The sequence below is a fragment of the Cervus canadensis genome, chromosome 18 (assembly GCF_019320065.1).
Source record: "Cervus canadensis isolate Bull #8, Minnesota chromosome 18, ASM1932006v1, whole genome shotgun sequence".
Taxonomy (NCBI): Eukaryota; Metazoa; Chordata; class Mammalia; order Artiodactyla; family Cervidae; genus Cervus; species Cervus canadensis.
The window spans coordinates 52,019,819-52,047,269 of NC_057403.1; the positions used below are offsets into that span (position 1 = coordinate 52,019,819).

Here is a 27,451-nt window from a genome sequence, read left to right on the forward strand (position 1 = left end):
CAGAAGCCAGCCCAGTGCAGAGAGAAGACCACGTGTGGCCCCGGCAGGGGCGCCCTGACCCCCGTGGTGCTGCGGGGTCAGTCTGGGTGGTGCAGACCCCAGGGCAGGGCAACTTCCTGTCTGCACTCTGTACCCCAACCCGGGGCCCCGCAAGCCCTGTGTCTGCCCCTCACGGGGAGACACCCAGATGAAGATGAACCATCCAGGGGGCACCTGGGGGTGGGGGGCAGGCAACCTTAGGGGGGGCAGGGTGGCACGCAGGTGACCCACTCAGGGACTCTGCACATCGCAATGAAGATGAGGGATGACCCCGTCACCCAGAACTCAGAACCAGATCTCAGTGGACCTCAGGTGAGAAAACAAACCTCCCAAATGTGGCCTGTGAGATGCCAACTGGAGCGACCTGGGCCTGCAGAGAAGAGCCAAAGAGGTGTGAACACCAGCAGGTCTCAGGCTTGCAGGGCTATGTCCAACATCCCCTGAGCTCCTGGCCACAGCCCCTGCGTTCCTGACGAGCCTTCCGGGAAGGCCAACACTGTGTTCAGGGACCCACTCGGGGGCCACTGTGACCATTGCTCTGGGCACACCGTGGACACTGCCCTCTGGCTCTGGACACCACCGGGCCCAAATTCAAAAGCTGGCTCCGCCCCACGGCCCTCAGCCGGCGGAGATCCGGGCCTCACCCCCGCTGCTGGCCCCCCGGGTGGTGTGCACAGTCTGCTCTTGCTGACTCAGTCAGGTCTCCCCAGGGCCCTCGCGTCTCTCACACACTTCTACTTTCTTACCCTGAAACCTCTCCCCAGCCTCCTCCACTGAAGTTCATCACAGACACAACGCGTTCAACTGTCAATGTTGTGATAGTTTCAGGGACCAGTCTGGGGACAAGACAGGTCAGTCTAGCCAGATGCTGTGTCCTCCAAGAACAAGCCCTGGGCGGGATGGGGACTCTTCTTCCTGGGAGGGGCATGGCGCCCACAGCAGATGGGGACGTGGTGCTCAGGCCAGGGCCCCATCCTGGAAGGATGCTCACCCATGGCGCCTAACGGTGAGGTGGCAGGGAAGAGCCCCACCTAGGGGAAAGCTGGAGGGAATCATGGGAAATGCAGGGTGTGGACACCAAACAGTAAATCCTCACAGAGACAAGACAGATGATGAACCTTCAAAATGAGAATCAAATGCAGTTTTTAAAAAAAGGGGAAAAATCAGGGAAAAAGAGTTCTTGGAAATTAAAAGTGTAATGGCCAAAATAAAAATTTTGATGTGAGTTGGATGATAAAGTCAAGGAAATCTTTCAGAAACTAGAACAAAAAGAGGTAGGCAAAGTAGTGAGAGATAGAAGAAATTTAGAGCCATTCATGAGTCATGTAGAAGGCTTCAAATCTATATACTAGGAGTTCCAGAAAGCAAGGAAGGAAAATTACCAAAGATGTAAAATGGGAAAGTGTCCCAGAATTGAAGGATGTGAGCGTCCAGGCTGAAAGGGCTCAAGACACCCTGCATGACCAAGGAGAGAGACACAGGCCAAGTCCAGTGAAACTTCAGAACCTCAGCGAGCAAAGGAAGATCCCAAGTGCTTCCAGAGAAGAAAGAGAGACTTCACACGAAGGACTGAGAGCATGGCATGAGACCTTTCTGTAGCAACACTGAGACCGAGACCTCGGTGGGGAATTTCTCCCACTCAAATTCGGAACAAAAATGATTTTCAATATAAAACTACATATACAACCAATCGATCAAGTAATTAATCCACAACAACTATCTTCCATGCATCCTTTCTCAGGGAGCTACTGCAAGATGTACTCCACCAAAACGAGGACGCAAACCACAGAAGAGGGAGGACACGGGGATCCAACAAACATGAGGGGAAACGATTTTACATATGCACACAAAAATACCACAGGTTTGAGGGTCCAATTATACATGATTTTTTTCCAATGGTTAAAAACTACAGCGGTTGAATCCACAGATGCAGAACTGCAGATACTGTGGGACTGCACACACTGAGGTTGACTATCAATTATACATAGATTTTCAAATTCGTGGAGGGTCGGAGCCCCTCATCCTGACACTGCCCAAGGGTCAATTGTATATAACTTAGAGCAAGCAATGAAAGAAAATATGAAATATGTGAATATGAAATGTGTGTATACTGCATATATGTAGAGAATTTGGTGGATTTGTTCAGGCAAAAAGCTGTACGGAGTAGTATTTTACTGAGCATTTGGAAGGTGGGGAAAGAAATGACCAGCATAGTGGTAAGTATTCCCGCCTGTCATGTGGGAGACAGGGGTTCAATTCCCTGACAGGGGAACCAGGGCTTCCCTGGTAGCTCAGCTGGTAAAGAATCCGTCTGCAACGCAGCAGACCCTGGTTCGATTCCTGGGTCCGGAAGATCCCTTGGAAGAGGGATAGGCTACCCATTCCAGTATTCTTGAGTTTCTCTGGTGGCTTAGGTGGTAAAGAATCTACCTGCAATGTGGGAGACCTGGGTTTGATCCCTGGGTTGCGAAGATCCCCTGGAGAAGGGAATAGCTACCCACTCCAGTATTCTTGCCTGGAGAATTCCAAGGACAGAGGAGCCTGGCGGGCTACAGTCAATGGGGTCGCAAAGAGTTGGACACAACTGAGCGACTTTCACTTCATACATTTGAAAAACTGAGGCAGTTACTAACTTATGCTGCACAGGAGAAGTACTTGAGTGTATATAGAATTAGTGCATTGCTTGCCCTGGTAATAAGTAATGCTTAATAGTCTTGTAATAATGACAACTCCTGACGAATTTAACAGAAGAATTGTAACCATGCTGAAACAGTTAAAGGGAAGAGGAAGGTGGTTCTAAAAGACTGAGAATCTTTTATTTAAGTCTGTCTCAATTATACATATAAATATATATAGGCTATGCTGGCTCTTTGTTGCTGCACAGAGACTTTCTCTAGTTGTGGTGTGTGGCTTCTCATTGCAGCGGCTTCTCGTTGCAGAGCATGGGCTCTAGGGCAAGCAGGCTTCAGTAGTTGCAGCACACGGGCTCAGTAGTTGTGGCTTGTGGGCTTAGTAGCCCCTAGGCACATGGAATCTTAGTTCCCAGATCAGGGATAGAACCTATGTCCCCAGCATTAGCAGGTGGATTCTTAACCATTGGACCACCAGGCAAGTCCCAAGACTGAGACTCTTCATTTAAAAGTCCCATGCTGCCTCTTAGGAAGTCAGTGCGTGCGTGTTAAATCGCTCAGTCGTGTCTGACTCTTTGCGACCCCATGGACTGTAGCCCCTTAGGAAGTCAGTACCTAACAGCTCAAAGAGATGATGAACCAAGGAAGCAGTCATCACACAGATGGAGAAACTCAGAGGTGAGTCTCTAAAGACAAGGCTGCAGGAGTTTAAAGTCATAGTTCTGGGCAGCAGTAGGGATCGGGATCCTGCTGATTTTGTTCTAAGTGCTATTGTTTGTAGCGCCCACTGACATCTTAAACTATGAGCACATCATCATGATAAAGACTAAATTTTTCAAGGGGGATGAGACTTTCATGAGAAAATTCGCACAACAGTGGTCTTCCCAGCTGTTTCCCCAGCTGTAGAAACTCAGCCTCTGGATTTGTGTCTCGTGGGGGCCCGAAGGTGAACCTGGGTGTCGAGGTAAAGCCCTGCTCCTCACAGAGAACGCTAACCTGGAGGATGCCCAGCCCTAGTATTTAGCAGGTGGGTAGAGGAAGTAGAGAAAGCCCAGGTGGCAGGCTGGTGGCCGTCTTGGAGGGATGGAGGGGACAAAACTCTCTGAGAAGGCAATCAGACATATCAGAGAGGCAGGAAAGGTCAGTGACCTCAGAGGCCATGAGCGTCGGGTGCAAGTGATGGCCACTCCCACTCTGAGAACAGGATACCAGCCAGGAAGCCACCCCAAGGCTGGGAGGGGCTGAGAGCAAAAGCAGAGCCCGTGGAGACCAGCAATTACGGGCCCCCGTGCTGCCCAGAGGGGAGGGGATTCAGGCGGGGTTGGCCTTGGACCAAGGAGCCACCCAGGTAGGCCCACCTCCACGGTGGGGGGCAGGGTCCCCAAAGGCTGGGGGAGGACCAGGCTCAGAGCCAGCCTCAGCCAGCATCCTAGGTGGTGCCCACACGACCCACTTCACACCAGCATTGCTCCTTCCGCACCACTCATCTTTTACTGTCTCCTTATCCACTCATCCTGGGAAGGTTTTTTTTAAGATGAATAAATGCTCTATTTATCTGTTACCAGATATTTCTTACAGATTAAAATAGAAAAAGCTTAAAAAAAGATTGAACCTCAAGAGGGGATGACAGAGGATGAGATGGTTGGATGGCATCACCGACTTGATGGATATGAGTTTGAGCAAGCTCTGGAGGTTGGTGTCCGTGTCCATCACGGACAGGGAAGCCTGGCGTGCTGCAGTGCATGGGGTCGCAAAAAGTCAGACACACAACTGAGCGACTGAACTGAACTATAAAGTCAACAGAAAACCAAGTGCAAGTACAGACACATACGAGTGTGGTGCACGTATTACAGTCAGTGAGCCAATACTGACGTATCTCATCACCCCTGGTGTGGCCCATCGCGATTCTGGATAAAGGTAACAACATGTATCCGCCATTACTGAGTCATGCAGAGTCGCCTCCTTGCCCTAAAACCCTCTGCACCCCGCCTGCTCACCCTCCCTCCCCCAGCGCCTGGCCTCCACTCAGTTTTTAGTGTCTCCACAGTTCTGCCTTTCCAGAAAGTCACGGGGTTGGACTCACTATGAAGCCTTTTCAGATTGGCTTCTTTCACGTTGCAGCACACACTTCAGACCTCAGCGCCTTTTGTGGGCCTGAACCATACTGTGTCCTCCACTCCAACTCAAGAGTACCTTTGTTGCTTAAGTTTTGGTGATTATGAATAAATGGAAGGTCTTTTCCACATCAGAAAAACAAGAGATGGGTCTAACCTCAGATGAACGAACACTGTTAGTGAAGTGAAAGTTGGCTCAGTCGTGTCCAACTCTTTGCGAACCCATGGACCATACAGTCCATGGAATTCTCCAGGCCAGAATACTGGAGTGAGTAGCCTTTCCCTTCTCCAAGGGATCTTCCCACTGCACGGATGGAACCCAGGTCTCCCACACTGCAGGGGGATTCTTTACAGCTAAGCGCTGTTAAGTCAGGGTTCTACTGAACTTCCCTGCACTGGCTGCTTTCTCAGTTGGAGGCGCCAAGAAAACTCTCTGGGGCACTCGGGTCGGGAAGCATGGCCACGGCGTCCAGGGACACTGTCCGCTGACATCTGCTGAGCTCTCACCGTCTACGGAGGGCCAGGACCTGTCGTTGCATCAGGGAGCTCAGAGCAGTGGGGTGACTTGTCCGAGGCCACACAGCAGGAAGAGGTGAAGATCTGAACCTCCCTCCTCCGCTGTCCCCAGAGCTGGGAGGGGCTGTGGGGATGAGGGGTCGGCCCACCCCCCGGCACCGTCAGCTGACAAGTGCACCTCCGGGGCGAGGCTGAGGAGTGGCCGGTCTTTAGACCCCAGTCAGCGGTCCCTTCCCTGAGCTTGGTTCCCTCTGGGCTGCACTCTTTGGGGAGAGCCCCCCTCTGCTTGCCTGTCAGTCACCCTGACCTCCCGGGGAGGGTGGAGGTCCCAGCCTCCCTACAGAGTGCTCACAGCGGGCCCCAAGGAGCCACGAGGGAGACGCTGCCCATTTTACAGACAGAAAAACTGAGGCGTGAAGAGGTTAAGGCTCTTGCCCAAAGTCCTGATGGAAGTGGCTCAGCTAGGACCCCTGCCACATGTGCCGGGTTCCCAGGCCCGCGACCTTTCTCTACTGCCCACCAGAAAACTCTGAGAGGAGTCTGCATCGAAGTACACAGCCTCCAGCTCCCATCACACCAGGCCCCCCGGCCGAGCGGTCCTCAATCAGGGTGGCAGGATGACTCACCCCACAGGATGTCCCTTCGGGACGTAGCTCTGTGCCCAGCACTGAGGGGCTGGCCCTGGGTGGTGGGAGGACCCCGGGCTTCGCTCAGAGGTGGCGGCTGCTGCTTCTGACCCAGTCAAGTCAAGTGCAGCCTCCTCTCTGGGGTCAATGGTTTTGAGGCACAGGCTGGGGAGATCTGGGCATCCCTTCCGCAGCTTCCAAGTTTCAGCCCCACATCCTCTCGGGCCTCGGTGAGCACCCCTGCCCACCTCTCCTGTCCCTCCCCCTGGGCCTGAACAGGGCAGACAGGAATAGAAGACAGGGTTCCCAACTCGCCACCCAGGAAGTCTCCTTGTGGGCCCATGCCTTCCTCTCTGGTCACCCAAGGGATATCGTGATTCAACTGCTGAGGCTGGCAGGGCTGGCCTCTTAGAAGGCTCATGGAAGCAATTATGAGTTGTGGCAGCGGGGGGCATTGGACAGGAGTGGGAGGAGAAAGCAAGGGAGCCCCTTCCTCGGGGAGGGCCCTTCAGAGTGGCCAGAAGCTAGGCAGGTCTGAGCACAGATCCTGGAAGGATGACCCGACCTGAGCCTCTACTTCCCCATCTGCAAATGGGGGTAAAATTATTTCCTCTCGGGCTAAAGAAAGGGGGGAGGAGCCAGGAGTTGGAGCCAGACCAACATTCGACGCCTCCAGAGCTGCCCTGAGACGCCTGACACGGCTGTGCCTCTGTGTCCCCGTCTCCACCCCGTGGGACACTTAAGGGGAGAAAGTGGATTTGTACTTGCAAAGTGCCTCACGATGGTGCATGGCAGGTTCTGCATTAAGTACATCATATCAGAAGCCACGATTGTCCAGCACGTGACCAGGCAGAGGACTTGGGGGCTGTGAAGGACAGTGGTCGCTGTGGCTGCTCTGGGCTAGGGTCTCCAACAGCATCCGCAACCCAGGACCTCAATGAAATGCAGATTCTTGGGCTCCCCTGGGCCCCTCAAAGCAGAAACTCTGGGGGGTGGGCAGACCACCAGGGCTATAACACCCTCTGGGTTTCTCAGAACTTGAGGTCAAGAACCCAGGTTGTCCTGTTAGAACCCCTGCAGGACCTTAAACTAATGACTGAGGCCCCATTCACCCAGAGAGTCTGATTCAGTGGTCAGAGGCAAGGCCTGAGCAGAGGTGGGTTTTAAAAACTCGAGGGGGACTTCCCTGGTGGTCCAGTGGCTAAAACTCCACACTCCCAATGCAGAGAGCCTGGGTTTGATCCCTGGTCAGGGAACTAGACCACACATGCTGCAATGAAGATGGAAGATCCTAAGTGCTAAGACTGAGACTAAGAGCTGCCAAATAAATAAATAACCATTAAAAAAGAAAAAAAGCTTCTGTGTGATTCTTATTTCAGGACCAATAACCATTTTCTTTGTTACATTACATTTTTTGAGGACCAAGATTTTGCTGAAGAGCTGCCAGAGGTCAAGCTCCCAGCTTCCCCCCTACCCAGGCTGCAGCCTGTTTCACACTCTCCGGGGAGCCCTGCTGGCTCTTCTCAGGGACAAGGGTTGCACACACACACCATTCACCCCAGAACCAGGGCCTGGGCCCAGGCTACAAGCCGAGAACCAGGGGCAGAACGGCGGATTGGGGCTCAGGCTGGTCAGATCCCTTCGGGATGTGACTTGAGCCCGGAGCCATTGTCATAGGAAAACACCCAAGCCCACCACCAAAAGCAGGGGCTCCACACCCCCGCCAGCCTGGGCCCTAGTGTGCAGGCCCAGAGGACCCCAGGGAGGGGGAGGGCTGCAGCCTGGGTGGGGCTCCTGCTCCAGGGGGACAGGGAGAGGGCGTGGGAGGCAGGGGCAGGATGCCCACCGGACCCCAGGCTCATGTCCAGCTCTACAACTAAGCCATGAAGCCGGGCACGTTCCCCACAGCTTCCGCATCTATAAAATGGGAATAATCGTAGCTCCCAGCGCGCCAGACTGCAGTAAGGACCCTGGCCAGGCACTAGCCTGGAAAGACTGCCGAGCGCCTGGGGGTTTTCTTCCCACGGAGCCCCACCCCCCCAGGGCCCTGCTACAGCTCGGGATCTCTGTCATTTCCTTGTGAATGCCCTCACCCCTGGCCCAGTGCACCCTCTCTGAGAAGTATGAGAGTGGGCTGGATGCCAGTTGGTCCTGCAGTCTCCTTTTCCAAAGCCCTCAAACGTGGAGAACAGGCTCGCTGGTCACGCTCAGTGGGAGAGTCTCCCCAGGGTCTCTCCCTGTCCCCTCCCCGGCTTCCTGTGGCTTGGGGACAGCCCCTCCTCTAAACGACCAGTTATCCCGACCCATAACCACCAGACACCTTCTGAGTGCCAGGGGCTGAGGGTATAGTGAACAAAGAACTTCAAGGACCTGAGAGTTAGGGGGACAGATTTAGAGACACTAGGTGAACCGCACCCCCGAAGAAAGCTAGAGCAGGGCAGCGGGGGTGGGGGGGAGGAACATGGGTGCGGCCGCCTGCAGGGGGCGATGCTGAGCGGTCCCCATGCCCAGCACAGACCATGTGCTCAAGAAATGATTTTCTCCAAACACAGACTTCACCACGTCCAGGAACAGATTTCCAGGTTTGGGTGAGGGGTGGGGGGCTTCGTAAAGATGTCTCAGCTTCCAGGAAATTCTTTTAAAAAGAAGCTGAAATGTAAAAGGGTTCAGACGCTCTGGAAAACAGTCTGGCAGTTTCTCTTAAGTGGAGAGGTCCAGACTGACCCAGCAATTTTATTCCTGGCTTGATAGCCAAGAATGAAATGAATAAAACACACGTCGACACATAAACCTGTGCAAGAATGTTCACACAGCAGTACTGTTTACAACAGCCCAAAGCGGGAAACAACACAGAGGTCTATCACTGGACGACTGGATGAACTGAATGTGGTCCGTCCACATGCTGGAACATTACCCAGTCTTAATACCGACATGGCCTGTAGTCAAGCTATGACATGGATGGACCTCGAAAATGTCACTGTGAGAGAAAGAAGCCAGACAGCGCAGGGTTCCAGCTCCATGAAGTGTCCACGGTGGACAGATCCGCAGAGACAGAGAGCAGATTCCTGGTTGCCGGGGGCTAGGGGATGGGCAGGGGCTGATGACAGCTGAGCACAAGGCTTCTTTCTGAGGTGATGAAAACGCTCACAACTCCGAATATACTAGAGGTCACGCGATTGCACGCCTTAAATGGGGGAACTGTGTGTTGTATTAACTGTAGCTCAAACAATAAAAAACAGAGCCTCAGTCCGCAGAGCCCCTGCAGTCGGGGCAGGGTGGGCCCCGCCCTTCCTCTGCCTTGGGGAGGGGCCTGAGGGTCTCTGCATGTGCCCCCCCACCGACAGGCATCACAGCTCCCCTGACCACCCCAGTGGGGACATGACCACTTCCTGTCAAGGCCAGAAAAAACCTGCTGACTACTGGGTTCCATAGGGGCCCTCACAGACGAAGACTCCCAGAAAGTCTGCTCTGCAGCCCAGGGGGCCCCACAGCTGAGGAGTATTTCCAAGCTGTGCCCTGAACCCCCACAGAACACCCCCAAACCCAGAGGCCCTGGCAGCAGGTGGGGTGGAGAATGCTCCGGGGACTCCCCTCAGGACACGGAGGTGGGCTCTGATTTCAGGCGATACATCTGCTCCCTAGGTGGGGGGGCTGGGGCAGGGACCCCCAGCCCAGGATCGGTGGGCTCCCAGGGGGAGGGAGGAGTTGGGGATTATGGGGGAAGAAGCTGTATCCTTATTTCACCGGCAGCAAACCGTGGTGGCCGTTGCCAAACCCGGGACTCTCTCACCCCCGGAAACGGCACGTCCAGTGAGGGTGGCTGCAAACACCCTGGAAGAGCGTTACACCCAGGCCTGCTGGCCGGAGGGCTAAAGACAAGGCTCACACCCACCTTGCCGGATGCTGGAGCGGCCAGCCAAGGAGGGGCCTGTGCCCGGGACACGTGGCACCACCACCCTGAACCCGCCCCGTGGGCCCCAAGGGCAGAGGGAGGAGCAGAAGAGGTCCGCACGGTGTCCACTGGCCAGCAGACCCCTCCACCACCACCGCCCCAGGCGACTCAACGCCCAGGGGGCCTGGGGACCTCCAGAGAGGCAAGGGTGCAGAGAGGACTCAGGAGCCCCCAGCACTGCCCCCTGCAGCCTGGCTGGACCAGGCTCAGAATCACCCCTGATGCCCCTCAGGCAGCTTGCTGGGCAGGGGGCCAGGCCTGGGGTCCTCCTACAGGATGGCCTAGGGGGCGGCTCTGGGCAGAAGGAGGGGGTGTCCCCACGTCAGGGGTTTCTGCTCCACAGGAGGTGAGGCGGCCCTGCGTTTTCATCCCAGGACTTTGGATCAAACTGACAGCAGCTGAAGTGGGATCAGGCGGTGGGCTGCTTGGGGGATGGGGCCCCTCACTGACTGGAGAAGGGGGTGCAGGGCTGGACACTGAGGCAGGGGTGCCTGCCCGGGGCACGGGAGCAGCCTGGCCGCCGGCACTGGGACAGACCACCCCCAGTCACCCCCGGCCCTGCTCAGGCTGCTCGGGGCTACAGGACAGCCGGCCTCAGGGGACAGCTGCTGGGGCTTTACGGGAAGGTGCGTGGGAGGGGCTGGGCTCTGGGCTTCTGAACAAGGGGGTGCTGAGAAATAACACGTGTGCCCTTGGCGGGGCGGAAGGGCTCATTCTCCTGCGCTGCCCCCACGGCCGGCCCCAACTCCTTGGCTCTTCCCCGGCCAGCCCTCCCTCTCTGCCCTCCCTGTTTCTCCTTCCTTCTGTCTCTCTCCCCTGCTCTCCTTCCTTCCTCTCTCCTGTCTCTCCACTAACACGGCAGCCTCCAGGCCGGGGAAAACCCTGACTTCTGCTGTATTTCTGCCGCATTCTCTCGAGGACTCATAAATTAACTTCCTCCACATTTGGGCCCGGCCCCGTGGACACAGCCACTCAGCCCCCCACGCAGGGTGCGCGGGTCCCCAGTCTGTCTGGGCAGCGCGGGATGCTGGGAGAATCTGGCCCGGCTGCAGACTGGGACCTTGGGCCCCAGCGGGTTACCTCCTGGCTCATTTCTCCTGACCATTGGGTTGGTTCTGTGCAGACAGAAGGGTCAGGCCATGGTCCCCACACACCGGGCGGGGGTCTGGCTCCCAGGCACGGCCCCTTGTGCCCGGCCAGAAGCCACACTAGTCTCCCACCCCTCAGCCATATTTCCTGGGGCTGCCTTGTTCTCCCTGCCTCTGGGGGTGATTAAACATCCCCTCCTTGTGCACCTCTGACACCTGCCTCTCTCCTGCCACTCTCGGGTCTCTGTGGAAAAGCGCTGCCCTGGAAGGTGTTCCCAGATGCCCAGACACCTGCCGGTCCCATCCAGGATTCGCTGACACGGGTCCCCAGCCTGTGCAAACACACACCCCGCCCTAGGGCTCTTGGACCCCTCTCTCCCCCAGGTCTAGCTCACTGCCTGGCACAATCAGTGCTCATGAAATACCTGTGTGGGTCCCCACTTCCCCACAGACACCCCTGCTGTTCTCTCTTGGCTGGTAACATGAAGCCTAAATGCAACCCATCACAGCCACCTCACTGAGAAATAGACAGGACCGCCTGGCCCCTTAGCTGGCGTGCTGAGTCCCAGTGTTTGCTGAGCCCCTGCTGTGTGCCTGGCACCGTGCTAGGTATTCCGGCCAAGAGAAGGGCACCCACAGTGTATGAAGGAGTCTGTCATCCAAGGGGGCAGCAGCAGGCCAGTGGGCACCCTGGGGGTGGCTAAGAGTCAGGTGCTTCAGTTTAAGTCACTGTGGTATCTATAATACATGGAAAAAAAGCTTTAGAACTGAACAATAAAAAGACAAATAAGCCCATCTTAAAGTGGGCAAGGATCTGGACAGACATTTCTCCAAAGTCTCACAAATGGCCAAGAAGCACGTGAAGAGATGCTCAACATCACTGGTTATTAGGGAAACACAAATCAAAACCACACTGAGATACCACTTCACACCCACCAGGATGGCCATAATCAAAAAGACAGATATAACAGGTGTTTGAGAGGATGTGGAGGGATTGGAACCCTCAGACCCCTGCTGACGGGAATGCAAAACCATGCAGCTGCTCTGGAAGAGTCCTGCAGCTCCTCAAAAGGTGAAACACAGTTACCATCAGATCTCACAGTCCCACTCTTGGGTATTTACCCAAGAGAATGGAAAACGTTTCCACACGAAACTGTGTCCACAAATGTTCACAGCAGTACCATTCACAACAGTCCAAGAGTGGAACCAATACAAATGCCCATCGACGGATGGATGGATAAACAACTGAGGTCTATCCATATAGTCCACTGTTGCTCAGTCTTAAAAAGGAAAGAAGGGGCTTCCCTGGTGACACGGCAGTAAAGAATCCACTTGCCAATGGAGGAGATGTGAGTTTAATCTCTGATCCCACATGCTGTGCACTGAGCCCGTGCTTTAGAGCCCAGGAGCTGCAACTACTTTAGCCCACGGGCTGCAGCTACTGAAGCCCGCATGCCTACAGCCCAGGCTCTGCAACAAGAGAAGCCGTCCCAATGAGAAACCCATGGAGCGCAGCTAGAGAGGAGCCCCTGCTCTCCACAACGAGAGAAAAGCCCGCATGGCAATGAAGATCCAGCACGGCCAAAAACAAATTTTTAAAAAAATTTAAACAAACAAAAAAAGGAATGAACTTCTGATACATGGGATGTGGATGGACCTGGGTGCTGAGTGAAATAAGCCAAACCCAGAAGACCACATGCAGAGTGTAGGACTCCATCCACATGAAATATCCGGAACAGGCAGGTCCACAGACAGCAGAATAGGGCTTGTCAAGGGCTGGGGGGCGGGGGGCAATGGGGAGTCACTGCTTAATGCAGAACAGGGTTTCTTTTGTGGGTGATACACATGTTCTAAAACTAGGTGGTGGTGACAGCTGCACAACCTTGTAAACATTCTAAAAAGCACTGAATTATGCACTTTAAAAAAGTGGATTTTATGTAAGTTATAGCTCAATAAACACAACACGATTTGTCTTCTCTCAGGGCACAGGTGTGACCTGGGACAACCTATGGGATTAATAGGATAAGTGGGGAGGATGTGAAGCACAGAATGGGGGCTACCATCCACCCCTGGGGTTTGTGAAGGGTCTACAACAACAGCAATAGCAACCTGTTCATGGAGCATCCTTGGGTACCGGGTGCCAGCTCAGGAATCTTCGCCTGGGCTCATGTACCTTCAGGAAGGCCCTCGCAGGCTTGTAACCGATGGCCTGCGTGCTGTCTGAACTCAGCCCTGTGCTCTGTGATTCCGTGGCTTCCGGAATGCAGCTCTCCCTCATGACTGGGGCAGGTCCCTGCTTTCCTGGTCTGTAAATGGGCACGCTACGTGGGGGTGATCAGAGGACCTGATGAGGGAACATGGTGGCCAGGTGGACAGGACAAGCGAGGGCTGAGTCCCTGGCCAGCCTCTGCTCCTGCTGTCCTCCTGCCCCCTCGGTCTGTCTTCCCACCCTCCCCACCCTCCTCCAAATCTGAGTCCTGGGGCTCCTCCAGGAACACGTCTCCCCTGGCTTTCAGCATCACCTCCCACAGGACGATGTCCCCTGAGACCCAGACTCACAACCCCCACCACACCCTGTCCTCACCCGACCCCACATCCACCCCTCCCCGGGGTCCCCTCAGCCCCCAGTTCCCGGTCACTGTCTGCCTGCACTCCACCCCCCTGCTCTGCCCATCTCCAAATTCTCAGGCCTCTGGTTCTCCCCTGCGCACTATCCCCACCCAGACCCAGGCCATCATCCCCTCCCTCCTGGACAACTGCACCCCTCCCGGGGGCCCCCAGCTTCCTCTAGCACCGCCCCCCCACTTTCCTTCCCTACCCAGCAGCCAGAGTGATCATCCAAACACAGCCATACAACTGCCGCACGGCCCAGCAAGCGCACATCTGGGCATTTATCCCAGAGAAATGAAGGCTTAGGTTCGCACAGAGCCTCTGTGTGGAAGAGTGCAGCGGTGGTATTCACAGAAGCCCCCCGCGGGAACACCCCAGACGCCCCTCAACCGGGAAAGGGCGCCTCTCCATTCATGGAGGAGCACAGTGGGCAGTGAAAGGAACCAACTGTTGGTGCGAACAATGGCCTGGATGGTCTCCAGGGAACCACAGCGCGCTACAAAGCCAGCTCCCAAAGGCTACATTTGTAGAACATTCTTGAAATGAGAAATGACAGAAATGGAGAGCAGATCCGTGGTCGCAGAGGTTGAGCTCAGAGACCGGTGCGGGGGGAGGAGGGATGGATGTGGCCCTAAAGCAGGACGGAGGGTCCGGGTGGTGACAGGCTTTCTGTCTGGGACAGTACCCACGCTGCCATTCGGACTGTAACACCATACTAGAGTTGTGCAAAATGTTACCACTGGGGGCATGTGGTGGAGGGTTCAGGGGATACCCTTGTATCATTCTCACAAGTGCGTGTGAATCTACAATTATCTGGAAACAAAACATTTAATTACAAAAGCACAAACACCAGATCGCATGCTGCCCTGCTTAAATCGTTCAGAGCCCTTCCCTGGCCTCTGGACAAAATCCAGCATCCTGCCTGCAGCCCGGAAGCTGAGCTCGGATGCTGTTACCCTCTGCCTCCCTCTGCTGCAGACCAAGCCCTGCCTCCTGGCCTTCTCCCCCTCTCCACGAAAGGCTGCCCTCTCACATCTCCAGCTCCCTGCTAAGGGGTCATTCATTCACCATCCAACCATGGTCCCCTGAGGTCCCCCTGCTGCAGGTGCTGTGGCCGGACTGGGGGTCACAATCAGGAACTCGACAGATGGGCCTCTGCCCTCCTGGAGCTTCCAGTCCAAGGAGAAATGATGCCACCGAAGCCAGTGCACAAGCAAGGGTGCACGCGGAGGCCCAGGGGCACCAGGGGGCCGGAGGCGGGTGGAGGGGGCGCCACACTTGCAAAGCCACAGACACCCTCACTGTCCTCACCAAAGTGCATCTCAGAGCGACCCATGAGCAGCCGGGTCTCCAAACTCACCAGTGACAACCCAATGGTTGGGGGTAGGGCCCGAAACACACATGCATTGACTGCACGTCCCCAGGTGGGCAATGGGGCCCCAGCTCATGCCCCCTGGCTTTGCTCCTACAACCAGTCTCCAAGAAAGCCTGTGCAATTTGTGAGTGGCCAGCCAGGAAGGATCTCATCTGGCACTCACCTACGGGCCCCCCAAACTCCCTTAGTCCCTGAAACCCTCCCACTGAAAACCCCTCCAGGACTCCCCACAGTGCAGGTGCTGCCCAGCCCCCACGGAAACACCCCGTCCCCATTCGCCGTCCTTAGCCCTGATGCAGAGACCCGCTGGGGTAGGGGGACAGGTCTTCTCAGCGTGGTGCTCATGACCACCCACATCAGGCGGCCCCACTGCAGGCCCCTGGCTGTCCTCTGGGAGCCTGTCCAGGCGGCCCCGGTCAGACCACAAAGTAGTTCAGTCCCTGTTTCAGCATTTCCCATCTCCCCTACCCCCTGAGCCTCAGGCCCACCCCCCTTCTGTAAAATGGAGGGGTCATGCTTATCTCACAAGGGGACCACAGGGAAGAAGCTTGGGCAGGGACTTCCCTAGTGGTTTGGTGGTTAAGAAACTGCGCTTCCAATGCAGGGTTCAATCCCTGGTCGGGGAACTAAGATCCTACATGCTAAGGGGCAACTAAGCTTGCACGCCCCAACTACTGGGTCCGCACTGCAATGAAGAAGCCGCACATGGCAGGGAAGTCTCAATGCAGCCAAAATTCAAAAAAAAAAGGAAGAAGAAGGCCAGGTCACTCCCAGCTCAAAAGGCCAAACACTCACCAGGCACGGGAGAGACGGTAGCTGACAGAGGGTAGCTGTGGGGAGCAGGATGGGAGGAAGGTCAGGGCGTCAGATGCTGGCTGCAAGTGTGGACCCTGGAGTCCTCTGGGAGAAGCCTCGGGCTGTGGGCCCCTGGAGAGGAGCATCCTGAGAGGAGAGGAGGGACGGAGGGGCAGGGGAGGCCCATTACCCACTCCTGCCCTTTGCCTCAGACTCAGGCCTGTAGGAGTCCACAGGTCCTCTGTCCACTTCCCACTGGCTGTGAAATCTCGGTGTGTATGGACACCTGTGGAGAATGGCGGGGTTCTCATCTGGGGTCTGTGGAGAGGCCTCAGGGAGTCTGCAACCCCTAGAGATGCCCACAAAATGTCACAGGACTTGCCTGCCCCTGGGAGAGGGCCACAGCTCTCAGAGGGCCTGGGAGAACCCACGCATTTATGAATGTGGACGAAGGCCCACTGGAGGTCCAGACTCAAAAGATAGTGTCACCCTCTCTGGCCTCTGCCTCACGGTGAGATGTGGGCTCTTCTGGCCCTAGCTTCCTCAGCTGTAAGGATGGGGATGAAATGATGGCTCCATTGGGGAACACCATCACTTGGGACTGCGGACAGCTCTGGGCCAGCTGAGCCCACAACCCAACAGTCATGCAACCTCCTAAAGCCACAGGACGTGCACACTTCACTTTCTCATCCCCTAAATGAGACCCCATGCCTTACCCCAAGGGCTTCCCTGGTGGCTCAGTGGTAAAGAATCCACCTGCAATGCAGGAGACGCGGGTTTGGTCCCTGGGTTGGGAAGATCCCCTGGAGAAGGAAATGGCAACCCACACCAGTATTCCTGCCTGAAGAATCCCATGGACAGAGGAGCCTGGCGGGCTACAGTCCATGGGGTTGCAAAAAGTCGGACACAACTGAAGCGACTGAGCATGTCCACCTTACCTCAAACCACTGATTTAAGGGCTACAACTGATGCTTGCGAACTGTGGTGCTAGAGAAGACTGTTGAGAGTCCCTTGGACTGCAAGGAGATCAAATAAGTCAATCCTAAAGGACATCAACCCCAAATATTCATCATTCAAGGAATGATGCTGAAGCTGAAGCTCCAATACTTTGGCTACCTGATGGAAAGAGCTGACTCACTTGAAAAGACCCTGATGCTGGGAAAGACTGAGGATAGAAGGACAAGGGGATGAGAGAGGATGAGATGGTTGGATGGCATCACTGACTCAATCAACATGAGTTTGAGCAAACTCCAAGAGATAGTGAAGGGATAGGGAAGCCTGGCGTGCTGCCGTACATGGGGTTGCAAAGAGTCGGACATGAGTTAGTGACTGAACAACAACAAAGGACTAAAAGAAATAACACCTGTGGTAAGCGTACAGCTCAGTCCTTGGACGTAAAGGATGCTAAGTGGATGTTAAGACAGTGAGTATCCTTGCTCCAAAGGAATCTCCTGGCTTCAGGATTCCAGTTAACACATATTCACCTTGGAGCTCTTTCAAACCAAAACTGGTATGACATTGCAGTGGGTTGATGTCCCCCAAAAGAGATGTCCAAGTCCTAAACCCTGATACCTGGGAATGTGCCCTTATTTAACCATCTTTATTTATTTTTGGCTGGGCCAGGTAGCATGTGGGATATCAGTTCCCCAACCAGGGAGCCCCACATGCCCTCTGCAGTAGAAGTGCAGAGTCTTAACCAATGCACCATCAGGGAAGTCCCCTGTGTGCTCTTATTTAGAAAAAGGGGCTCTGCAGATGCAGTGAACTTAAAGTCCTTGAGATGAGATCACCCTGGATTTTGGCTGAGCCTTAAATCTAATGAGAGGCATCCTTCCAAGAAACAAAGGGGAGACACAGACACAGAGAAGGAGGCCACTGGCGACGGGGCAGAAGTGAAACATCGCTTACCCGCATGGATGTGACACTAGGGAAGGCTAGTCTATTTCATTTTCATGAGCCATGTGACCCAGAGTTTAAAAAACTCTGTCCAGAGTGGTGACTCTCAGCCCTGCCTCCTTCGTCACACACCCAAGCTAGATACCACTGTCCGAGATCCTGGCTGCAGAGGTGCCGCATGGAGCCCAAACACATCCCTCCCTCAAACCATCCCAGTGATCCCAACGTGTGGCTGAGGCTGCTCTGGATGCAAGGACATCGACCAAGCCACATGTGAGAATCACCTGGGCAGCTTGAAAAAGGACTCAAACACCCAGGCCACACCCAGACCACCCCGTCAGCATCTCTGGGTGGGGCCAATCACCAAGAATTTTTCATAGTGCTCAGATGACTCTGCATGCAACCAAGGTAGGAACTCCAATGGAGCTGCCCACATGTGAACTTCCCAGGCATCTTGCAAGCACGAGGATTCCAACCCTGCAGGTCTACGGGGCAGGGGGGGAGGACCTCAGACTCTGCATTTCTAACCGTCCCCCTGGACACCATCCTTGGTGGAGATACTGTGCGGCTGGGAATGAGAAGGGCTGCCCAGCACCGTGGTTCTACAGGTGGGGTCCTCGGATCAGTAGCATCAGCACCAACTGAAACATATAAGAAATGTAAATTCCTGGGGCTACCTCTCAGACCCAGGAGGTCAGCAGCCTATTTTAACAGGGGGCCAGCAATCTAGTTTAACACACCTCCAAGGTGACACAATCAGGTGGTGGATGCACTGACCTGGGGTAACAGACAATGGCAGGCCAGCACCATCAGCAAGACTGACACTTGATTTGGTCGGAGGTCTCCAAAAGCACCAGGGAGCCCTCCCTGTGTCCAAATCAATACCTTTGACATTCCTGGGAATTTGTGAGGTGACACATATGGAAAAAATTGTTATGGTAGCTCAAATGGTAAAGAAACTGCCTTCAATGCAGGAGATCTGAGTTTGATCCCTGGGTTGGAAAGATCCCCTGGAGAAGGTAATGGCAACACACTCCAGTGTTCTTGCCTGGAGAATCCCATGGACAGAGGAGCCTGGTGGGCTACAGTCCATGGGATTGCAAAGAGCCGGACACGACTGAAGTGACTAACACTTTCATCATGGAGATGAGAAAACCAAGGCTGAGGACAAGCCTCCTTCAAGGCCAGCAACTTCAGTCCTGGGGTAATGACCACACTGCCCACTGTCATTCAGACTCGGCTCAGGTGCCCCTCCGAGGATGCCTCTGGGGCTCACGTAAGGACAGACATGCCTCTTCCTTCCCTTCATAGAACCCTCACCTGTGCCATTTCCTTTTGAGATGCTCAAAGTCTGGCCTGAGAAACTCCTAATTATTTTACACATTATAGTTTTGCACCCAGACTACACATTCTTCTGTAAAAGTCATGTCATGCTGTTTCTTGCGTTTTAGATTTTATTTGCTTATTTCTTTTCCAACAGCCTATGTTACTGCAAACTATGTACTGTGTACATAGTGCTATGGACTATGGTCGTGTCCCTCCAGAACCCTATGGGCTTTGGGAGGTGATGAGGTCATGAGGATGGGGCCCATCACGATGGGATTGGTGCCCTTATGAAGGAGACCCTACAGAACTCCTCTGTCCTTCCCCCCAAGTGAGGACACAGAGAAGCTGGTGGTCTGCAACTCAGAAGGTCCTCACCAAACACTGAATCTGCCAGCACCCTGATCTGGGACATCTCGGCCTCCGGAAGCATGAGAAATGAATGCTGTTGTTTATAACCTCCCCATCCCAACCCAGTCTAAGGTTTTCTGCTGCAGCAGCCCAAAGGGACAAAGACACAGAGTCGGGTGCAGCAGATATTGCCAGGTGGACCCACTGAAAGTGAGGTTTCAGTCTTTACGCTGTGAGCATAGTAGGAACTTGGTAAATGTTGCTCAATTACTGAACGAATCAAGCTGAGGAAAAGGGACCATTAGAAAGTGGACAGATGAAAGAGTACTTATTTTTCTGCTTGTGTTTCCTAGCACTTAAAAAAATATTTATTTATTTGGCTGCACTGGGTCTCAGTTGTAGCACATAGGCTCTCTGTTGTGGCATGCAGGCTTCTCTGGTTGTGGCGCGTGGGCTCCAGAGTGCGTGAGCTCAGTAGGTGCAGCACATGGGCTTCATTGCCCCATGGTACATGGGATCTTATTTCTCCAACCAGGGTCCAGGCTTTCCTGGACCACCAGGAAAGTCCCTTGCCTAGCACTTTACAATGAATGCTGCTCATTAGACAGTGTTCCAACAGTGTCTCCTGGCCATGACTGCCTCACAGCATTAGAACATCTTCTCTATTATTCACTGTATTCAACACCATCCACCTTAGTCATGTAAAACGCTGGCAGGTCTATGAGCAACAACAGAGCTGATAACAAAACCAAACCAATCAGGGAATTTTAACAGCAATGCTTTGGAGGGTTTTAAAATTTCCCTTTAACTGTCTACATCCAACTCTAAGTTCTTGCAACAGGATGGATGTGTGAAATGATGACAGTGAATGAAATTACCAAATACTGCTTCATTTGCCCAATGGATTCATCCCACACATATCTACTGGGTGACCACTGTATGTGGGCACTACTTTAGTGATGGGACACACATCCCTTCCTGCATGACTCTTATGCTCCACACTGGTGCTGTACAAGAACACTTTCTGTGATGACAGAAATGTTCTGTCTCTGCACTGTCCAAGGTGGTGGCCTCAAGTCACAAGCAGCATTTGAGCGTGTGGAATGCAGCTAGCATGGCAGAGGCACTGAGTTTCTAAATTTCATTTAATTGCAATTAATTAAAATTTAAATTCAAATGACCACATGCAGATTTGGCAGAGTTGGTTCAGATGACTAATCCATTGATGCTGATTTAAACAGAACGGAGGCAAGACCATCTTCATTGTCTGCAACAGACAAAATCCTTCCTTTGCTCCCATGTGTGCACTTCCTGCGGTACACTTTTTCTCTTTATTTGGCCGTGCCACATGGCACGTGGGGTCTTAGTTCCCTGACCAGGGATTGAACCCACACTCCCTGCAGTGGAAGTCTTAACCACTGGACGACCAGGGAAGTCCCTGGTGCGCACTTGTAATCCTTGTACACCACATGGGAACTGAGTACACACAACCCAAGGCAGAAGTAAACCTCGGGTTTTATTTGCATGAGTTCTACTAAAGGACCCCATCCCAACCCTGCCCACCCTAGCTGTGAAATGCCCCCTTGGCTCACCAGGAGACACCGAGAAGGCATTCAACTGGCCAGTAGACAAGGTCTTAGTGGACGAAGTGCCCAGAGGGAGTCGGAGCAAGGCAGTCTCCCAGCAGCCCAGGCAGAACAGGGGAGCGCTCTCCAAGGTGCTGAACGGGCCTCTCCCGTCTCTGGAACAATGGGCGAGCCGGCCCCTCGCTCTAGTCCACAGGGCCTGTTTGGCAAAGCCAGGACCCCACACAGCACCACTTTCATCAACCACATGCCCTTTTCCAAGCCAGGAAACTACAAATTGGGGAGCAGTTGATCCAAAAGGGGACGAATCGCTGCGGAAAATTCAAACATCACCCGTCCTTCCAGGGCTCACAAATCTAATATCGTGCTGACATTTAAGGACCTGAGGAATGTTTTATACAGGCTTATCAGCTCAGGTTGATAGCTAGCTGTCTTTAGAGCTGTGGAGGCCTGGCAGAAAATGAGGAAGAGAAAGTCCTGAGGAAAAATGGCAGACGCTCCTGGCCCTGCCCTCTTGCCACCATCACCACCTTTTCCGGGGGGGCTTCCTCTCTCCATAGGCATCCTCAGAAGATGGACCCACAGTGCCCTGTCCTCGGGTTCGTTGCATGAACTGTTAGTGTCAGTGAGGGCTACTCACTAGCTACCCGGTGGATGGCTATTTTTGGAGGGTGTTGATCCTCACCAGCTCAGTTAGGCTTCCTAATATAAAGCCCGTCAAATTGCTCCAGGGCTGTGCTGGGTGAGGGGACTTTTCAGTAACACTCGTCTCTCAGCTATAATTGGCAACAAAGAACTAGTTATTTGCTTTCCCTTCTCCTTTCACCTCACGGAGCCTTCTCCCTCCCCAAAGGGGCTGAAAGACTCTCTGAAGATGCACTTTCATCTCCAATTGCCTTTCGTTTCTGAAATGAGTTCCTACTGGCGCAATATTCCTGTCCATGGACCTGCTTCCTCCTAAATTAAGCATTTGGATTTAAAAAAAAAAGTTCACTTTTCACATATTCCAAGCACCAATGGTAATTTATTTTGAAGAGGGTTTCCCCCACTTAAAGAGGGGGTGCTGACTGCCTAAATGTGTATTTAAAGTGGAAACAAAGCTGCAGAACCGTATGGACCTGAGCCCTGCTCTGTGGCTGTCACCCTCTCTTTATGGGAAGAGCTGCTTCTCGGGAGGAGTGGAGGTGGGGGGCCCTGGAGTACCTGGCAAGCGAACAGAGCTGGAGGGCACACGTGGCTGTGTTTTGGGGGACAGGGTAGAAACCATCTCCGGGTGACAGGTGTACTGTGTGAGTGCACGCAGGCGCAGGGGGATCTGAATTTTGACTGTGGGCGTGTGTGATTCGTGTGGGCCGAGGGATCTGGGCCAGTGAACGGAATCTGTATGTGAGGGGGAGCGGCCGGGTGTGTGCAATGACTCACATCTTTCGGGCTGTGGGAGGGTTTTATTTGCGGGGGGTAACTTTTGGTCCGAGGGATCCTATGCACATGGCACCCGACAGGAAATATTTACCTGTGCAGCAAAGCAGGGGTCCATCAAGTGGAGAAGAGGGCCCCGGTGGGGCGTCTGGCCATGTGCACCTGCCTGCAACCCATCTGCCGCACCCAGAGGAGAAGGAGGGTGTGGAGGGAGAGGAAGAACAAGGATGGGGTTTTGCACAAGGGAGTTCAGAGAGAGGTGTTCCGCACAGAAGCAAGAGCTTGAGAACCGCCGCCCTGAGTGTGATTCCAGGGGCTGCCCAGCGCGCAGCAGCCAAGTCACCTGGCTCCTCTGAGCCTCTGCTTCCCAAAGTGGGAAATGAGAAGAAGGAGAAAACCAAGCCCGGAAACTAACAGGGACTGAGTGCTGTAGTCATGCAGACACTCGCCACACGCCCGGCACACAGTAAGTGTTGAGCACGGCCATTTATTAACATTTTCATGATCATTATCATCATGTCTGGCTGTTGGTTCTAATAACGATCATTGTAAGTGACAGTCATTACATGTGAACTCTAATAATAAAACGGTGCTAAATAATAATGAGTGCTTACTCTATTCCTGGTGCTGCCATGTAACCACCTCAATTAAGCCCCGCCCACTCCACAGTTGTTGCTATCGGCCCTTTGTACGGCTTCAGAAACAGAAGCTCAGAGACGTTAGGCAGCCCGCCCCAAGGTCACAGAGGAGAGCAAAGGCACAACCGGGATTCAAGCCCAACGGGTGTCGACCCCACCGCGTGCGCTCCTGCCACCCCTGTGCCCCAGGCCTCACTGTCTCTTCAGGGTCACCAGCCAGACAGTGGAAGCCACTCAGCTCGGTTGAGTGAGCAATGCCGGCCTTGTGCCTGGGGGAGGATGAACCTGGAGGAGGAGGAGTTGGCAGAAGTGTCCCCAGTTGAAATGGATTCCATACCAATTCCAGCTAAATGTAGAATACATTTGCCGTTGGTGCATTATTCATGAAAATCACCGTTTTCCCCAAGTCAGCACTGGGAGCTGGGCGGCTGCCCGCCCCACATCCCCATCCCATGTGCAGAGGAAAGCAGGGTTGGAAGCAGGACCGTGAGCTCGTTAAGGCTCTGCTGGGCCTCTCCAGGCATGACCCACGCCGCCCACCAGTTGACTTGGGAGCAGGCGTGGAGACCACCGCTCAGTTCTGGTGGATTATGAAACATCACGTCAACCCTGCTCGCCCCGCGCGCTGCTTGAGGGCGAACATTGTCAACAGCCACCCCCTTCCTGGTGAGGGGTGGGGACTGGGTTCCAGTGGCCCCTGATTATTCCAGGCCACAAAGGTCAGCTCGACTTTCTGTCCTGCCTTGTCGCCAACCAAAAGGTAGCAAGTCGGCCTGGCACCCCGCATCCATGTGCCCGCCTCAGTTGGCACACAGGTGATGGGATGTGAGTGAGGAAAGGGGGGTCCCACCCTGAACAGACTAGGGGTTCAAACCCTCGCCTCTACCACCAAAGGCTGGGGGCTCGGTCCTGTCCCATGCGCTCTGGGGTCTCCTTGGCTCGGGAGGTGGTGGACATGACTCCCTCCACTGCAACCTGTGAGACTCAAGCAAAACGATGTGGAGGAAGGCGTTTTAGGGGGTGGACACGGTGGAGCTGGTTGGTAGCCGATGGAGACCCAAGGATATCCACCCAATGAAAGCGGCGCTTCTCCCAACAACGCAGCCCATCCTACATTCGTGGCCCCACAGAATCGGACCCTCTCCTCCCAGTGAAACCACCACCCTTCCCTCTAAAATGGAAGCTCCGTGAGGGCACAGATTTCCATCTGCCGTCTTCCCAGGGCCCCGAGCACCTGCTCATAGTAGGCACTCGGGAGGTGTCTGATGAACAGAGGCTAGAATTTCATGGGCCACTGAAGATCTCTGGGGAAGGGGGGCGCTGGCCAGGGTGCTGGACCTCCCTCGCAGACACCCTGCCGAGTCCCACGGGGGACCGGCCCAGCCCCTCTCCTCCCAGACTCCAGTCTCCAGGCACAGACACAGCTGGCAGAACCTCCGGAGGGACGGATCTGCAGAGCAGCCAGACCGGAGCCGCGGGTGACGGCTGCCCTGGGCTCCCAAAGTGCCCAGCTGGGAGCGCCAGGCTGCTCGGCCGCCCACCTCAGCCACCCACATCTGCTGCCTGGGCCTCACAGTGCCTGCACACACACACACACACACACACACACGCCCACGGCCTAGAACCCAGGGAGGGCTGTCTGTTCGGCCTGGCCCCAGCACCCCAGGGTCAAGGAAGCTCTCCAACCCACTCCAGGAAAACAACAACAGCACAGAAGAGGCCGCCTGGGACGGGGCGCCATGGCTTTGACAGGCAGGAGCGTTATATAATTAACTGCCCCCCACGCCTCCTCCCCTCGGAGGAATAACGAACCCTGCCTCTCAGTTGCATAAGCCAAAATAATAATTACTCTCCAGCCCTCTGACACTCCTGGATGTGGCCGGGGAGCAGGTGTTCAGCACAAGCTTCAGGAGCCTCAGACAGCAAGCAGGGACCGCATGGACGTCTGTGACTCTTGTGCCCAGCAGAAGCACACAAGTCTCCTCCAGTCCCCACTCCTTTCCCAGGCATCCAAGCCTGAAAAATCAGCCAGCCGCCAAGAGGGAGCCACTCATCAGGATAAGCTCCCAGAGGGGGGAGGGGGCCTCTGGGGAGCAGGCTTGCTTGGGGTCTGGCTTCCAGGAACAGAAGTGCCCCACACCTCTCAGATGCCTCGAGGAGTGGACATTGGAGTGTCTGGGACAGCGATGGGGGACAGCCAGGGCTCCCTGAACAGAAACCATCTTAGAGCCGCGGAGGGCGGGCAGCACGCTGGCTTCCGGCGCCGGCTCAGCCGGGAATGTGGCGGCATCTTAGAATGAAGGCACAGAGCATCCCTAAACTAATGGTGAAAATGATTCAGCCACTGAAAGGCGAGATTCCTGGGCTCGCGCTAAACAGATGGGCCTCCCTCCCTCCCTCCCGCCAGCAGCCTGCTCCAACAGCGCTAGCCCTGCGTCCAACCACCTAGAAGTTTATTGCCTTGTTGTGATGGTTTAGGTTCGCGTCCCCCGCCTCTAGCTCTCCCAGCCGCTCTCTTTCCATTGGCTTGGGTTGATCAGGACTAAGGGAGGCCCGGAGGCACCGCAGGAAAAACAAGCAGCAGAGCAGGGGGCCTGACTCCCAGAGGCCGACACCCAGGGAGCAGGGCCAGCAAGGGGAGGGGGCCCTCTCCCAGCCCCCCTGCGCCCTTGCTGGGTCCCAGAGGAGGCCGCGGGCCCAGCCTGGCCTTTCCGGCCTGCTCTTGGACGATGCACTAACACCCGGCTCAGCTCTGAGGCTCCCGGGCCTGGCACTGCTCCCAGAAAGCCCCCAACACCCTTCCGCTGGCACAGGGGCGCTGTCCCCCACCAGGCAGTGAGGCAACCTGTAGCCAAGGCCGCTGTGGCCTCCAGGGAGCCCTAGGAAATGCCCCAGGTGCCCACGGCCCTCTGGAGGGAGAAGCTCGACTCCCCAGAGATAAAACAGAAGAAGCGAGAGAAGAAGGTCCCTCCTCCGCCAGCCCCCGCGCGCCGGGCGCACCTACCTCCATCGGAGTAGGTCTCCGTGCCGTAGCCGTCCTGCAGCCCGTTGCTCCAGGTCCCTTCGTACTTGGCCCCGTTGCCCGTGCACTCCCGCACCCCGTAGCGCCCCTTAAATCCGTGCGTCCACTCGCCCTTGTACACCCACTTCCCCTTGCTCTCCAGGCCGATGCCGTGGCGCTTGCCCTGCGCCCAAGTGCCCTGGTACGTGTTGCCGCTGGGCCAGGTGTAGACGCCCAGTACCTCGAAGCCGTGGCTCCACGAGCCGGTGTATTCGCCTTGGCCCTTGGGGCCGGTGCAGACGCCATGGCCGTGCGCCTTGCCGTCCTCCCAGCCTCCACAGTAGGACCCTCCATCGTCAAAATTAAACCTGCCCCCACTGGACATGCATGTAACTCGGTTTGCAAATCCCGCAAACGGTGAAAAAAAAAAGGCGATCAACAAACCGGAGTCTTGGTTGGCTGGCTGGCTGGTTTTGTTTTGCTTTTTTTTTTTTTTTAAAGGAAGAATGAAGAAAGCAAAAAACACAGCGAGCAGATCCCGGGCGGCGGACGGCCGCGGCGTCGGCTTCGGAGGAATTCAAGTCAATTGGGGGCGATTATTCATTTTCGAGCTGCGCCGCGGAGCCTGACCAGCGTCTCGCGCTCCCGCTGGAGACAGGACCGGAGGGGAGGAGGGCGGGGGAGGGGAGGGGAGGGGAGGGGGAGGGAGGGGGCAGGAGCAGGAGCGGCTGGTGCGAACGGCTCCACCTCAGCGGCAAGTGCCCCTCGGAGGCGAGCCCGCCGGGTTGGCCGCGCAGGCCAGGCGGGGACGGCGGCGCTCAGGCCCGGGGCGCAGTCCCCCACCTGCGGCTGCCGCGCTGCGGGCGCCCGAGGGCGGCGGCGGGGCCCGCGGGCGGCGGCGGCACGGGCGGCGGCGCGGGCGGCTGCACCATATTGGGGGCCGCGGGCCGGGCCGGGCCGGGCGGCGGCGGCAGCAGCAATGCGGCGGGTCGGGCGGCGGCGGCGGCGGCAGCAGCGGCGGCGTGCGCTCTGGGCCCTGCTCGCGCGCTCGGGCAGGCGCGGCGCGCGCCCGCACCCCGCGCCCCGCCCGCCCGCGCGCCCCCGCACCCCGCCGCCCGCGCGCCCCCGCCCGGCCCCCCGCCCCCGGCGCACCCGCGGCCTGGAGAGGGGAGCTGGCCCGCCTGGCTGAGGGCGCGTGGCGCAGGCGGGGACCCGGGGCGCCCCGCCCGCCTGGCGTCACCTCTTGCTTCGATCGGCCTGGAAATAGGGGTCCAGCCGCGGCGCCCCAGACGCCCCCCTTCCCCCCATCTTTCCCGGGACTTGGGTTTAAAGGGACAGGAACTGCGTAACGGGAAGGCGCCCAGCACCCAGGGCGCTCTCTGCCCCTTCCCGGGAGCCGCGAGGTGAAGCCGAGCGCCGTAGGCCTTGGGCAGGCCAGGGGCGCCCCGCGCATTTCGGCTTGCCCACCGAGCGCCTAGCCCCTCGCGCCCGA

General features: G+C 55.8%; 1 protein-coding gene across 1 annotated transcript in view; it reads right to left on the minus strand.

Moving 5' to 3' along the window:
• The window catches only part of JPH3 (junctophilin 3), a 76,580-nt gene extending 49,571 nt beyond the window's left edge, over nucleotides 1-27,009 (minus strand). Inside the window, exon 1 of the mRNA XM_043436314.1 lies at nucleotides 25,963-27,009. Within this exon, the coding sequence (XP_043292249.1) occupies nucleotides 25,963-26,344 (382 nt within the window). The 5' untranslated portion in view covers nucleotides 26,345-27,009. The remainder of the gene's footprint in view (nucleotides 1-25,962) is intronic.
• Between the last annotated feature and the right edge of the window lie 442 nt (nucleotides 27,010-27,451).